At 47.6% G+C, this 15,063-nt stretch overlaps 1 protein-coding gene across 5 annotated transcripts in view; it reads right to left on the reverse strand.

Moving 5' to 3' along the window:
- CNNM1 (cyclin and CBS domain divalent metal cation transport mediator 1) overlaps positions 1-15,063 on the reverse strand; it is a 232,253-nt gene that overhangs the window by 61,997 nt on the left and 155,193 nt on the right. For all 5 annotated transcript variants that reach the window (XR_010244057.1, XM_063962275.1, XM_063962274.1 and 2 more), the window contains 2 exons: positions 13,384-13,446; positions 1,406-1,569 (listed from right to left, as the gene is read on the reverse strand). Coding sequence is in view for 4 of the 5 variants with exons in the window: in XM_063962275.1 (XP_063818345.1) it covers positions 1,406-1,569; positions 13,384-13,446 (227 nt within the window). In the remaining variant the exon portion in view is untranslated. The remainder of the gene's footprint in view (positions 1-1,405; positions 1,570-13,383; positions 13,447-15,063) is intronic.

The raw sequence follows: 15,063 nt of genomic DNA on the forward strand, positions 1-15,063 counted from the left end.
CAGAAGTGCGAACGAAAGGATCGCAGAGCGGCTACAAAGTTTTTTTGTTCAGTTTTAGAGTAGCTCAATACCTACTCAGTGCTTGCGATGACTTCAGACTGTTCAGTTCCTGTTTTGACGTCACAAACACGCCCTGCGTTCGCTTAGCCATGCCTGCGTTTTTCCTGGCACGCCTGCGTTTTTTCGCTCACTCCCTGAAAACGGTCAGTTGACACCCAGAAACGCCCACTTCATGTCAATCACTCTGCGGCCAGCAGTGCGACTGAAAAGCTTCGCTAGACCTTGTGTGAAACTACATTGTTCGTTGTAATAGTACGTCACGCGTGCGCATTGCGCCGCATACGTATGCACAGAAGTGCCTTTTTTTTGCCTCATCGCTGCACAGCGAACGAATGCAGCTAGTGATCAACTCGGAATGACCACCAATGTTCATGAAAATGAATGATAAATTCCTCCAGGAAGACCTTTACCAGCAATTGCCTCCAGAAACTACACAGGGACCTGTGATGGTGGATTCCAGTGGGGACGAATTAATACTCTGTGAGGATAAGGTTGTACACACTGAAAGGGGTGAGGAATCGGAGGATGAGGACGACATCTTGCCTCGGTAGAGCCAGTTTGTGCAAGGAAAGATTAATTGTTTCTTTTTTTGTGGTGGCCCAAACAAACCAATAATTTCAGCCACAGTCGTGTGGTAGACCCTGTCGCTGAAATGATTGGTTTGTTAAAGTGTGCGTGTCCTGTTTATACAATATAAGGGTGGGTGGGAGGTACCAAGGACAATTCCATCTTGCACCTCTTTTTTTTCTTTGCATTATGTCCCCTTTGGGGCCTAGTTTTTAAAAAGGCCATCCTGTCTGCCACTGCAGTGTCATTCCTAGATGGGCCACGTGTTTGTGCCACCCACTTGTGTCGCTTAGCTTAGTCATCCAGCGACCTCGGTGCAACCTTTTGGCCTAAAAACAATATTGTGAGGTGTTCAGAATAGACTGGAAATGAGTGGAAATGAATGTTATTGAGGTTAATAATACCGTAGGATCAAAATTACCCCTAAATTCTGTGATTTTAGCTGTTTTTATGTTTTTTTTAAAAAAACATCCAGATCCAAAAACAAAAACAAAAACAAAACCCGAAAAGGTGGTTTTGGCAAAACCAATACAGATCCAAAACACGAACGGAGATCCAGATGTGAGATCCAAAAACTGTCCGCCGCACATTTCTAATTAGCGTACAACTATATATCAGGCCCTATGTATTTCATTTCAGCAATTCATTTGTAAATAATACTTGGGGCTCAATCAATATCATCTTGTAGCACACTACAAAGTTTCAATATGCTAGTAAAAAAGCACAACATTAAAGCCTTGAAGTATGAGGCCTGACACACCGCCATCAATTGCTTTACCTTAATAAACTGGACATCGCAGAGGATGTGCACAGAGTAATCAGGTATGTAGAGGTTGTTGTTGCTGTTGCTCAGCTGGTTTGTGCTGCCCCCATAGTCATTACGTTCTCTATTTGGGGATTCAGAACGATTTAAACCACTGCAGCGAGAAGGGGATCTGTTTACTATGGACAGCATGGGAGGGAGGAAAAGAAAGCAGAAGAAAATTGGACAGAAAATAGGATAAAGAAAATAGCAAGAAAGGAGATTTACTTTACAAGACGGGCACCGTAGTATTTTTATCTAACATTAAAAACGAGATTTATGGTAAGAACTTACCTTTGTTAAATCTCTTTCTGCGAGGTACACTGGGCTCCACAAGAATAGACATTGGGGTGTAGAGTAGGATCTTGATCCGAGGCACCAACAGACTCAAAGCTTTGACTGTTCCCAGAATTCATAGCGCCGCCTCCTCTATAACCCCGCCTCCCTGCACAGGAGCTCAGTTTTTAGTTAACCAGCCCAATGCAGTAGCAGGAAAAGAGACGACAACGGTTAGTAGCCACATACACCACACTCTCACGACAGAAGAAGTGTCAGCGGCTAATGCCTTACCAACCCAAAGAAGCTAAGTGCGTCAGGGTGGGCGCCTTGTGGAGCCCAGTGTACCGCGCAGAAAGAAATTTAACAAAGGTAAGTTCTTACCATAAATCTCGTTTTCTGCTGCGGGGTACACTGGGCTCCACAAGGATAGACATTGGGGATGTCCTAAAGCAGTTCCTTATCGGAGGGGACGCACTGTAGCGGGCACAAGAACCCGGCGTCCAAAGGAAGCATCCTGGGAAGCGGCAGTATCGAAGGCATAGAACCTTATGAACGTGTTCACTGATGATCACGTAGCCGCCTTGCGCAATTGTTCAAGGGTCGCACCACGGCGGGCCGCCCAAGAAGGTCCAAAAGACAGAGTAGACTGGGCCGTAATGTGAGCAGGAGCTGACAGACCAGCCCTCACATAAGCATGTGCAATCACATTCTAATCCATCTGGCCAAAGTCTGCTTGTGAGCAGGCCAGCCTCGTTTGTGAAATCCAAATAGTACAAAGATAGAATCAGATTTCCTAATGGAAGCAGTTCTCTTCACATAGATACGGAGAGCCCGTACCACATCCAAAGACTTCTCTTTGGGAGACAGATCAGGAGAAACAAGTGCCGGAACCACAATCTCCTGGTTAAGGTGGAACGAGGAAACCACCTTAGGTAAATATCCGGGATGATTCCTAAGAACCACCCGGTCACGGTGAAATATCAGATATGGGGAACTACAGGACAAGGCACCCAAATCCGAAACTCTTCTAGCTGAAGCAATAGCCAGCAGAAACACCACCTTAAGGGAAAGCCACTTAAGATCAGCTGAACCAAAACCAACCGACAAGTCCCAAGGAGCCACAGGCGGGACATAGGTATGTTGGATACGCCACATACCCTGAGTAAAGGTATGCACATCAGGTAGGGTCGCAATTTTTCTCTGAAACCACACCGACAAGGCAGAAATATGAACCTTGAGGGAGGCCAGACGCAGGCCTAAGTCCAGGCCCTGCTGAAGAAAAGCCAACAACTTGGCTATACTAAACTTGGAAGCGTCATAATCGTTAGATGCGCACCAAACAAAGCAAGTATGCCAGACCCTATAGTAAATCCGAGCCGAAGCCGGTTTCCGGGCCCGCAACACAGTTTAAATGACCACCTCAGAAAACCCTTTAGCCCTTAAGACGGAAGCTTCAGGTGCCAAGCCGTCAAAGACAGCTGGGCTAGGTCCTGGTAGACACAGGGGCCCTGAACGAGGAGGTCTGGGCGATGTGGAAGTAGAATTGGATGCTCTGACGATAGGCCCTGCAGGTCTGAGAACAAGTGCCGTCTGGGCCACGCTGGAGCTATGAGAAGCAGAATTCCTTTTTCTTGCTTGAAATTCCGAATTACCCTGGGCAGGAGTGACACCGGAGGGAACACGTACGGCAGCCGAAACCTCCACGGCACCGCCAGCGCATCCACGAATGCTGCTTGAGGATCCCTTGTCCTTGCTCCGAAGAACGGAACCTTGTGATTGTGTCGAGACGCCATCAAATCTACGTCTGGAAGACCCCACTTTTCCACTAGGAGTTGAAACACTTCTGGATGGAGGCCCCACTCGCCAGCATGCACATCCTGACGACTGAGAAAGTCCACTTCCCAATTCAGGACTCCCGGAATGAAGATTGCCGATATGGCCGGTAGATGGCGTTCCGCCCAATGTAGAATCCGTGAGACTTCCTTCATTGCCAGACAGCTTCGAGTGCCGCCTTGATGATTTATGAAAGCCACTGTGGTGGCGTTGTCCGACTGCACTTGAACAGGACGGTTGTGAATTAAATGCTGGGCTAGGTTCAATGCATTGAAGACCGCCCGCAATTCCAGAATGTTGGTTGAGAGGAGGGACTCCTCCTTGGTCCACCGACCCTGAAGGGAGTGTTGCTCCAGTACAGCGCCCCAACCTCTTAGACTGGCATCTGTCGTCAACAGGACCCAGTTTTATATCCAGAAGGGACGGCCCCTGCACAATTGTTGGTCCTGGAGCCACCAGAGCAGCATCAGACGGACCTCCGGAGTCAATGAGATCATTTGAGACCTGATCCGGTGAGGCAGGCCGTCCCACTTGGCTAGAATCAGCCTCTGGAGGGGGCGAGAATGGAGTTGAGCATACTCCACCATGTCGAATGCTGAGACCATGAGGCCCAGCACCTGCATCGCCGAATGTATCGACACTTGCAGACGAGAAAGGAAGCAACGAATCCTGTCCTGAAGCTTCAGGACTTTCTCCTGACACAAGAACAACCTCTGGTTGTGAGTGTCCAATAGCGCTCCCAGATGCACCATGCTCTGAGCACGGATCAGGGAGGATTTCTTCCAGTTGATGAGCCACCCGTGGGCTTGTAAAAACCGGACCGTCATATCTAGATGACGTAGGAGAAGTTCTGGGGAATTTGCCAGGACTAACAAGTCGTCCAGATACGGCAGCATCCTGACCCCTTGACGGCGGAGTACCACCATCATCACCGCCATTACTTTGGTGAAGACTCGCGGAGCCGTTGTTAAACCAAAAGGTAACGCCCGAAACTGGTAATGGAGGTTGCCAATAGCAAACCTCAGGTATTGCTGATGTGACGCTGCTATAGGAATATGCAGGTAAGTATCCTATATGTCCAGGGAGACCATGTAGTCCCCAGGTTCCAAAGCCAGAACTATAGAGCGAAGGGTTTCCATACGGAACTTGGAAACCTTCACAAACCTGAGGTTGAGAATGGGCCGGGAGGACCCATTCGGTTTCGGGACTAGAAACAGCGGAGAATAGTACCCCCGGCCCCTCTGCGCAAGAGGCACCTGTACTACGACTCCTGTATCCAAGAGGGTCTGTACCACCGAATGCAGAGTGTTTGCCTTTGTCTGGCAAAATCGATGAGGGGGTCGGTTTTTGAAGGCTATGGCATAACCTCGAGTGACGACTTCCCGTACCCAGGCATCTGAAGTGGTCTATAACCATTCCTGAGTATACCCTAGAAGCCGGCCCCCCACCCTGGGATCTCCCAGGGGGTGGCCCGCCCAGTCATGCGGCAGGCTTATCGGCCTTGGAAGCTGGCTGACGGGCAGCCCAGGCTCTTTTTGGCTTTGGTTTACCAGGTTTGGAAGTGCGGGCCTGCTTGTTATACGCCTGACCTTTTGCTTTACCTGAAGGACGAAAGGGGCGAAAGGAAGTACCTTAAGCCTTCGACACAGAAGGAGCGGTACTTGGCAGACAGGCAGTTTTGGCAGTAGCCAAGTCAGCCACTATCTTATTTAAGTCCTCCCCAAACAGAATATCTCCCTTGAAAGGGAGTACCTCCAGGGTTTTTCTAGAGTCCAGATCCACAGACCAGGATCTCAGCCACAATATCCGGCGAGCCAGGACTGACGTAGTAGAGACCTTGGCTGCTAGGATACCGGCATCAGAAGCCGCCTCTTTAATATAGCGAGACACTGTGAGAATATATGACAAGCATTGTCTAGCATGGTTAGAAGAGGTTTCAGCTTCTAACTCTAAGGCCCATGCTTCAATAGCCTCTGCAGCCCATGTTGCTGCAATAGTGGGCCTTTGTGCAGCACCCGTGAGGGTGTAAATCGCTTTAAGACAACCCTCCACACATTTATCCGTAGGCTCTTTTAGAGACATGACGGTAGTGACAGGTAGAGCTGAGGAAACCACCATCCTAGCCACATGTGAGTCTACTGGAGGAGGCGTTTCCCAATTCTTAGACAGCTCTGGTGCGAGGGGATAGCGAGCCAGCATCTTCTTTTGAGGCACAAACTTCGTACTCGGGTTTTCCCAGGGTTCCTGACGTATATCCACTAGGTGATCAGAGTGAGGTAAAACTTGTTTAACCACCTTCTGATGCTTGAACCTATCTGGTTTCTTAGGAGGGACGGATGGCTCGGGATCATCCGTAATCTGCAGAATTAACTTAATAGCCTCCAAAAGATCAGGAACATCCACATGTGAACTACCCTCCCCATCAGCATTATCTGAGTCAGAACCTGTGGGGTCAGTGTAAGTGCCGTCTTCATCAGACGAGTTGTCAGTGACAGCAGTGGATTGTGAGGAGACAAGCGCTCGCTTAGAGGACCCCTTGGACTTAGGCGAGCGATGGTCAGACTTTTTAGTAGTCAGGGACTGATTTAACTTCTTCAATTGAGCAGATAAATTGTCCGCCCACGGCGGGTTAGCTGCAGAGACCACATACAGTTGTACCGGCATTGGGGGTCCCATAGGGGGTGTTAGTTTATGAACTAGCGTATGTAGAAGCGTGGAAAAAGCGGCCCACGGTGGGTCATTATGTACCTCCGTTGCCACAGTCCCACTGGGGGGCAAGGAGCCCCCAGAACCAGAGCCCACAGCTGCTATATTCTCCTCATAGGGATCTGTGGCTTCAGCAACACCGGCAGTGTGTTCAGCCCCAGAACCGTTACCCTCAGAAGCAGACATGATATAACTTGCAGTATCAGGTAACACAGTACAATTGTCAGCAGCACAATACCTCTTACCCAAACCCCTGCGCAGTGTAGTCAGCACTAGCAGAGATAAAGGAGAGATATAGTGACTAAATCATAGAGAAAAATACGTATTAAAGTATATCTTTGTGAAAATCCTATATCAATATAAAACCTGACGCACCAAGCCCCCTCAGGTTATAGAATATAGGGATAACAAGTTGAGTGAAAGACACGAAATGGACACCACACTATCTAATGCACACACATAGTCACAGTTTGTACAATGCAGAGGTTATTACTAACAATAATACTGCACTGGACTAGCTTATATATATAGCTATATAGTCAATAGATATAACACTGCACAGTAAGAACTGGATGTATATCACAGGGTAATTGTACTAGAAAACCCTGACTAAATGAACTCTTTCTTAACTAGCACTGTCTAAAAAGGCAGGTAGAATGCTTAAGTGTCATGTAAAGTCTCAGCACTGACAACAAGGCGGCTTTACACAAGAGGATTTGCCCAAGAAGTCCCAGGAACAGTGAAGCGGAGAGATAATGGCGCCCAGACACTGACAGGGAGTGAGGGAGAGACAGATATGCAGCTCCAGGGCGGGAACATTTGCAGGAAATGGCGCCCTGGGGCAGGGGCTTCAAGTCTAAGCCTTCTCCCCCTGCTGGCAAAACCACCGGGTACTGTGGGCTACTGAAAATGGTTTAGAGAGAAAACCTGACCTGCACCCATGCCCTGGTGATCTAGTGGGATCGCCTGTACTGCCACAGTGTCCACCGCCAGCGCGCGCGGCCCGCCTCCCACTGACCGCGCCGGATCGCGATAAAGACCGGATCCCACAAGCGGGACCCACTCACCACCTCCCGAAACGTGGCCACGCGATCCCGGAGAGCCCCCGTCGTGTGTGCCTGACGTGAAGAAAACTGGAGCCTCCTGCTGTAGTTACCCGGCAACCAGGGCTCGGGAGTGTACAGCGCCACTGGGGAGAGCTGGAGCTGCAGCAGTGAATGTCTTCTGACATTTACCACCGCTGCTGCCGTTGAAGGCTTCACTTTTTTCTTCAAAAAAAGCTCTTCTTAGGGCTGCCTGGAGCAGCCCCTCTGTTATGTGCCTGCTTACTGCAGCACCAACTACAAAACTGAGCTCCTGTGCAGGGAGGCGGGGTTATAGAGGAGGCGGCACTGTGCATTCTGGGAACAGTCAAAGCTTTGAGCCTGTTGGTGCCTCAGATCAAGATCCTACTCTACACCCCAATGTCTATTCTTGTGGAGCCTAGTGTACCCCGCAGCAGAAATATATTCCACTCTGCAGAAATACATTCAATAAGTGATTGATTTACTGACATTTACAACACTGACATAAAATAAATGTGCCCAACCTTGCACCCAGTGTGAGAAGACCATGTGAGCCCTAGTCATGTGCTTAAGGTTACTGTGAGTTCTTCATGTGCCAGATCAGGCTTAGGGGTATATGCAATTGCGGTCGAATTCCCGAAATTGTCGAATTTCGGGTCATTTTCGCCCCAAAAAAAAATTCGCCTATGCAATTCAGTGCTTTCCGACCAAAAAACGGACTTTCGAAATTCGAATTTTTGCAAATTCGACTTTTCTGCAATGATACAAGTGCTGCAATTCGACCAAAGCATATTCAATTCAAGTTTGGAAATTCGACAGCAGTACTTTTAGACAGCAAATTCGTCATTTTCAACCCGCCACACTTTGGAGGGTGAAAACAATAAAAAAAAATTTTAACATGTTTTTTTTGGTGTTTTTTTTTTTAGGAATAGCATATCTATTTATATTAGAAGGGATTAGGTACTTTTTTTTTTTTTTTGGAGGCACAAATATTATTTATATATTTTTTAAAATATTTTTTTTTTTAAAATTGCTGGAACGGTAAAATCCTTTAAAAAAATGGCGTGGGGTCCCCCCTCCAAAGCATAACCAGCCTCGGGCTCTTCGAGCTGGTCCTGGTTCTAAAAATGCGGGGGAAAAATTGACAGGGGATCCCCCGTATTTTTAAAACCAACACCGGGCTCTGCGCCTGGTGCTGGTGCAAAAAATACGGGGGACAAAACGAGCAGGGGTCCCCCGTATTTTTCACACCAGCATCGGGCTCCACTAGCTGGACAGATAATGCCACAGCCGGGGGTCACTTTTATGCCGTGCCCTGCGGCCGTGGCATTAAATATCCAACTAGTCACCCCTGGCCGGGGTACCCTGGGGGAGTGGGGACCCCTTCAATCAAGAGGTCCCCCCCCCCCCCAGCCACCCAAGGGCCAGGGGTGAAGCCCGAGGCTGTCCCCCCCCATCCAATGGGCTGCGGATGGAGGGGCTGATAGCCTTTTGTGATAATGAAAAGAATATTGTTTTTTCCAGCAGTACTACAAGTCCCAGCAAGCCTCCCCCGCAAGCTGGTACTTGGAGAACCACAAGTACCAGCATGCGGGAGAAAAACGGGCCCGCTGGTACCTGTAGTACTACTGGGAAAAAAATACCCAAATAAAAACAGGACACACACCGTGACAGTAAAACTTTATTTCATACGTCGACACACACATACTTACCTATGTTCACACGCCGACATCGGTCCTCTTCTCCATGTAGAATCCACGGATACCTGAAAATAAAAGATCAATATACTCACCTCAGCCATGGTCCAGAGATACATCCACGTACTTGGCAAAAAAAGAAAACGAACACACGGGCCACCGGACTGAAAGGGGTCCCATGCTGACACATGAGACCCCTTTCCACGAATGAGACCTGTCAGTGACAGCTGTCACACAAAGGTCTCTAAAGCCAATCAGGAAGCGCAACTTCGTTGCGCTCACCTGATTGGCTGTGCGCTGTCTGAACTCAGACAGCGCATCGCACAGCCCCGTCCATTTTATTCAATGGTGGGAACTTAGCGGCTAGCGGTGAGGTCACCCGCCGGTCAGCGGCTGACCGCGGGTAACCCCCCGGCTAGCCGCTAAGTTCCCACCATTGAAACTAATGGAGCGGCTTTGCGATGCGCTGTCACAGCACAGACAGCGCACAGCCAATCAGGTGAGCGCCACGGAAGTAGCGCTTCCTGATTGGCTGAAGGGACTTCAGTGACAGGAGTCACGTGATGTCCCGGCATTCGGGAGAAAGGGGTCTGATGTGTCAGCATGGGACCCCTTTCAGTCCGGTATGGAGCGGGTATTTGCGGTTTGTTTTTTTAACAAGTACGTGGATTATACTCTGGACGTGGATGTACCTCTGGACGCTGGAAGGTGAGTATAATTTTTTCACAGGTACCCTCGGATCGTCGGAGACCGTGGCAGTCGGCGTGTCAACATAGGTAAGTATGTGTGTGTCGGTAGTGTGTAATAAAGTTTTACTATCAAGGTGTCTGTGTACTGTTTTTATTTGGGTATTTTTTTTCCAGTAGTACTACAGGTACCAGCGGTCCCGTTTTTCTCCCGCATGCTGGTACTTGTGGTTCTCCAAGTACCAGCTTGCGGGGGAGGCTTGCTGGGACTTGTAGTACTGCTGGAAAAAACAATATTCTTTTCATTATCACAAAAGGCTATCAGCCCCCCCATCCGCAGCCCATTGGATGGGGGGGGGGGACAGCCTCGGGCTTCACCCCTGGCCCTTGGGTGGCTGGGGGGGGGACCCCTTGATTGAAGGGGTCCCCACTCCCCCAGGGTACCCCGGCCAGGGGTGACTAGTTGGATATTTAATGCCACGGCCGCAGGGCACGGCATAAAAGTGACCCCCGGCTGTGGCATTATCTGTCCAGCTAGTGGAGCCCGATGCTGGTGTTAAAAATACGGGGGACCCCTACTCTTTTTGTCCCCCGTATTTTTGGCACCAGCACCAGGCGCAGAGCCCGGTGCTGGTTTTAAAAATACGGGGGATCCCTGCCCAATTTTTCCCCGCATTTTTAGAACCAGGACCAGCTCGAAGAGCCCGAGGCTGGTTATGCTTTGAAGGGGGGACCCCACGCCATTTTTTTTTCCGGGTTTTTCCCGTTTTTTCCCGTTTTTTAAAATCGCGGCAAAATCCGCCAAATCGGCCGATTTTCGCCCGCGGTTCTGGCGAATCCGTTTTTCATTGAATATGGTGAATTCCGGCAGCCACCTTCCGGAATTCACCTGTCGAATTAAGTCGAATTAAAAAACGGCGAAAAATTGCCGCGATTCGCCGTGAATTGCATATACCCCTTAAGCTTTTACATAAACTGCATTTACATGTAACTTTTGCTCCAAAGTTGGAATGCCCAGCGAAGGCCGTATCTACTCCAGACACCCGGCTGAATGGTCATTTGTCTTGACACTGCGTGCATAAAGAAATCAACTGGGAGTTGGCCACTGATAAAAGTCTACCAGCAGTTGTCCATAGACAAGACATAGTCTGAAGGTGATTGAGAGAGGGGGAGCCAAGCCAAATACCAATCTGAAGCCACAATGCTGATAAACCAGGCAGCTTGACTAGTGGACCGTATGGGGAGCTGCCAAGCAAAGGTAGAAGAAGATGACTTCCTAACAGCAGCTCAAGACTCCCTTGGTTGCCTGCCATTAAGCAGCAAAACCCAGTGTGCTTGGGAGAGTGTTCTTGGGAGAGGGGCTGTTGGACCCTGCTGAAAGGAAGAGGATCAGAGGCTTCAGGTGATACACTAGCCAAAAAGCAAATCAGAGGAGAAAGTGGCTCCAACATTTTTTATTGTCACTTTGCAGCCTTCGAATTGTGCATTTTTGGGTGGGATGGACAGAAAGAAAAATGTGACTATATCCCTGATAACTGTCATGCATTTTTGAGGTTTGTGATCCCTTGCTACCGAACTTTGGAGAAAGGATCAGGACTTCCAAAGGTTGCTACATCTCAGCATGTAGGCAGTCCATGAGGGGTACCTGACAATACAACAGGACAATCCATGATTCTCTGTTCTCATGCTAACTGGGTGGACAAATCAGACCAATTAAGCATTGGCACCAGTCACACCTGTATACCTGGGATACTGAATAACAAAAGAGTGTCCATCCAAGAAGCAGACACCTTGAGAACCAAGCACAGATAAAAGGACAGCATCTGAAGACTTGATGAGTTCTGGAGGCAGTACTGGCTAGAGCAGGCATTCCCAACCACGGTCCTCAAGGCACACCAACAGTGCAGGTTTTAGTGATATCCAGGCTGCAGCACAGATGGTTAAATCAAAATAGCTTAGCTACTAATTAAGTCACCTGTGCTGAAGGCTGGATATTACTAAAACCTGCACTGTTAGTGTGCCTTGAAGACCGCGGTTGGGAATGCCTGGGCTAGAGCATGCAGTCAGAAAGTCAACATTCAGTATGTCGGCAACATAATGTCAATGTGGTTTGAAAGTCAACAGTCAGAATGTTGACATAGGATCAGTGTTACATTTACATGGTAAACCCCATTTTCAATACTGTAACTGTTGACATTCACAATTCACAATGTCAACATTAAGTCAGCGTCGACACTGAATCTCATCATCCTGAACATGTTGACATTATTCTGCAGACATTCTGAATTTTGACATAATGTACTAGCTAGAGCAGGCATTCCCAACCGCGGTCCTCAAGGCACACCAACAGTGCAGGTTTTAGTGATATCCAGGCTTCAGCACAGATGGTTAAATCAAAATAACTGACATACTAATTAAGTCACCTGTGTTCAAGCCTGGATATCACTAAAACCAGGACTGTTAGTGTGCCTTGAGGACCGCGGTTGGGAAACACTGAGCTAGAGGTTATGGATGATGCTGGACTTTAAATATTAGAGACTTCATAGAATTACATAGAAGAACAGACTTTCTCTTCTTTCATGCCTAATCTCTGCATGTCTGATAACTGTGTGCCCACCAAATGCAGGGCACCACTTGTGCAGGGCGGCTACCTTGCTGGCAGTTAGAGGCCATCCCCATGATTGGCTTAAAGACCTGCGTTTGGGAACTTCTCTTTCCCTCTGTATCCTGATATAGATTTTTAGCGTGATTGTTAACAGTTTCCTAAAAGCAATATAGGACTCGATTCAGACCTGATCGCTGCTGTGCGTTTTTGCACAGCATGCAATTATCAAACTACTGCGCATGCACCGCAATGTACACGCGCATCGCCAAACAGGGATAGGATGGTGCGAAAATTTCAAACACAAGGTGATTGACAGGATGCGGACGTTTGTGGGTGGTAACTGCCCGTTTTCTGGGAGTGTATGGAAAAACGCAGGCATTCCCAAGCGTTTTCAGGGAGGGTGTGTGACGTCAGCAACGGACCCGATCAGCCTGATTTCTTCGCACTGGACAAGCAAATATTGAGCTACGCACAGAGTGGGAAAAACATTAGATGGTGAGTGGAATGCGAACAGTTTTGCAGCTGTCCGCTGACTGAGGGTTATTTTCGCACAGCGTACACATGCAATCGCACACTTGCACGGGGCAAATTTTCCCTCCCCCTGGGCGGCGACTATCTGATTGCAGGACAGTGTTAGTTGCAGCACAACGATCAGGTCTGAATTAGGCCCATAGCTCTTTAGCAATTGTATTAAATATATTACATATGCTTTTATTCAGATATTTGCCTGGGAGTGAAAATCCCGGCAATATCCTGACAGGTAACCCAGTAAGTGCACAGGTGCTCCTGGGTAACTCCGTGCACACTACCGGCCGGTTGGTGCACTAGTATTGTGACCGCATGTGCAATGTTTTGTGTCACAAACCACTTAATTGCCCAAATACTGAGGTGACAATATATATATATATATATATATATATATATATATATATATATTTCTACATAACGTTTAACATGATTTTATGCATAAAAGCCATAAACACACAGTAATACATCCATGTAGGAATACTTTGAGAGTATACACATACATTTATTAATTCAACCCATTTTCATTTGATCTGAGAACACAGCCATGCATGTTTACCTGGAGAGCCGGCCAAGGATTCCCCTCTACTGAAAGCGAAGGTACGAGATACAGACACTGGTACTGAGATGGCAAAGTAAAATTTAGAATAAGAAGAGTTTGAGGGACAAGAGGGATTAAAAGCATATATGTAAATACAAAGCGGGAAGAGGAAGTAATGGGGGAAAATGGTATATCAAATTACAATATATAGCAACAATGGCTGCAGAAGTCTGAGAATGGGTTGGTTATTTTCTGCTAGTAAGACGGCAAGGAGTTTCTGCAGAAAGGATTTATCATATTGAAAAAGATTGTGGAATATTCAGACATACCTACAGCTTACTAACAGCACTGCGTACTGTGCCTTTATGATGTCACTCATTCAGTGCCAGGGATACGCTTTGTACCAAAGTGCATTCAAATATATTAATTCCATTACATAGCACTTATTTTTATGGAGATTTTACAATCATATAAGAGAATGGTTCAGAAATCAGGCAACGACCTCTCACATGTGTTATGTTCTCTATGTCATTCTAATTTCCCGCCAGAGCAGGTAGACCACTGCTTCCCCTCAGTCATTACACTGCGCCTCATATCAGTCATACTGTCCTAACATCAGGTGTAAGATGGCGGGGCTGGCAGAAACATGGTCACACACTGAGGTGTGTTGTGTGATCAGATTTCTGCGTCTAAAGCGCACATCAGCGGCTGAAATTCTTCTCCAACCTGTCGAGGTGTACGGTAATAATGTAATGTCACGGGAACAGGTTTGGATCACTGCTTTTGATAACGGCAGGCCAGACGTTCAAGATGAGCAGTGATCAAGCACGTCTGCCACAGGCAGTGCACCAAACCCAAACCTGTTTCCGTTCCATGACATTATCGCTCGACACGTTGGCAATTCAGTTGCTGATGTGCCCTTTAGATGCAGAACTCTGATCATACTATGCATCTCAATGTGTGACCATGTTTCTGTCAGATGTGGGGACAGTATGACTGATATGAGGCATAATTTAATGGCCGATATGGGAAAGCAGTGGTCTACCTGCTCTGGCCTGGTGGGAAATTAGAAGGAAATAGAGAGGTCTTGTTACCTTACTTATTGAACCACCTTCACTTATCTAAATAATTTACCATAGCCAATGGTCTAAGCCATGCCTTGCTACAGTGTTGCTATTTGGCCATGCTAAAACTGTTGCAGGTCATGCTGGGATGTGTAGTTCAACAACAGCTGGAGGGCCGAAGGTTCCCCATCCCTGGTCTAAGCCATAGGTTTTCAAAGTTGGTCCTCAGGACCCCAAACAGTGCATGTTATCCAGGTCTCCTCATAGAATTACAAGTGAAAAAAATGATCTTCACCTGTTGTTCTTTTAAAATGTGTCAGTGGGTAATGAGTACACCTGTGCACCTGCTGGCTGACCTGGAAAATGTAATCTGTTTGGGGTACTGAAGACCGAATTTGAGAACAACTGCGTTAAACTGCAATTTTATAACATTACTCTAACTTATCAAAAGCTATATTTAATTTAATGTCACCCACTTTAGAACAGCCCTTTTACCATAATGCTTCATTTGGATGTTAATTTGGGTGCTTCAATAGCATACCTCCCAACATGACCCTCTCCAGGAGGGACACAATGCTCTGCTCCTGGACTTTTCTCTTAATGTATGATTGACATCACCTGTGCTGAAACATCT

The sequence above is a fragment of the Pseudophryne corroboree genome, chromosome 3, assembly GCF_028390025.1.
Source record: "Pseudophryne corroboree isolate aPseCor3 chromosome 3, aPseCor3.hap2, whole genome shotgun sequence".
In the NCBI taxonomy this organism is placed as follows: domain Eukaryota; kingdom Metazoa; phylum Chordata; class Amphibia; order Anura; family Myobatrachidae; genus Pseudophryne; species Pseudophryne corroboree.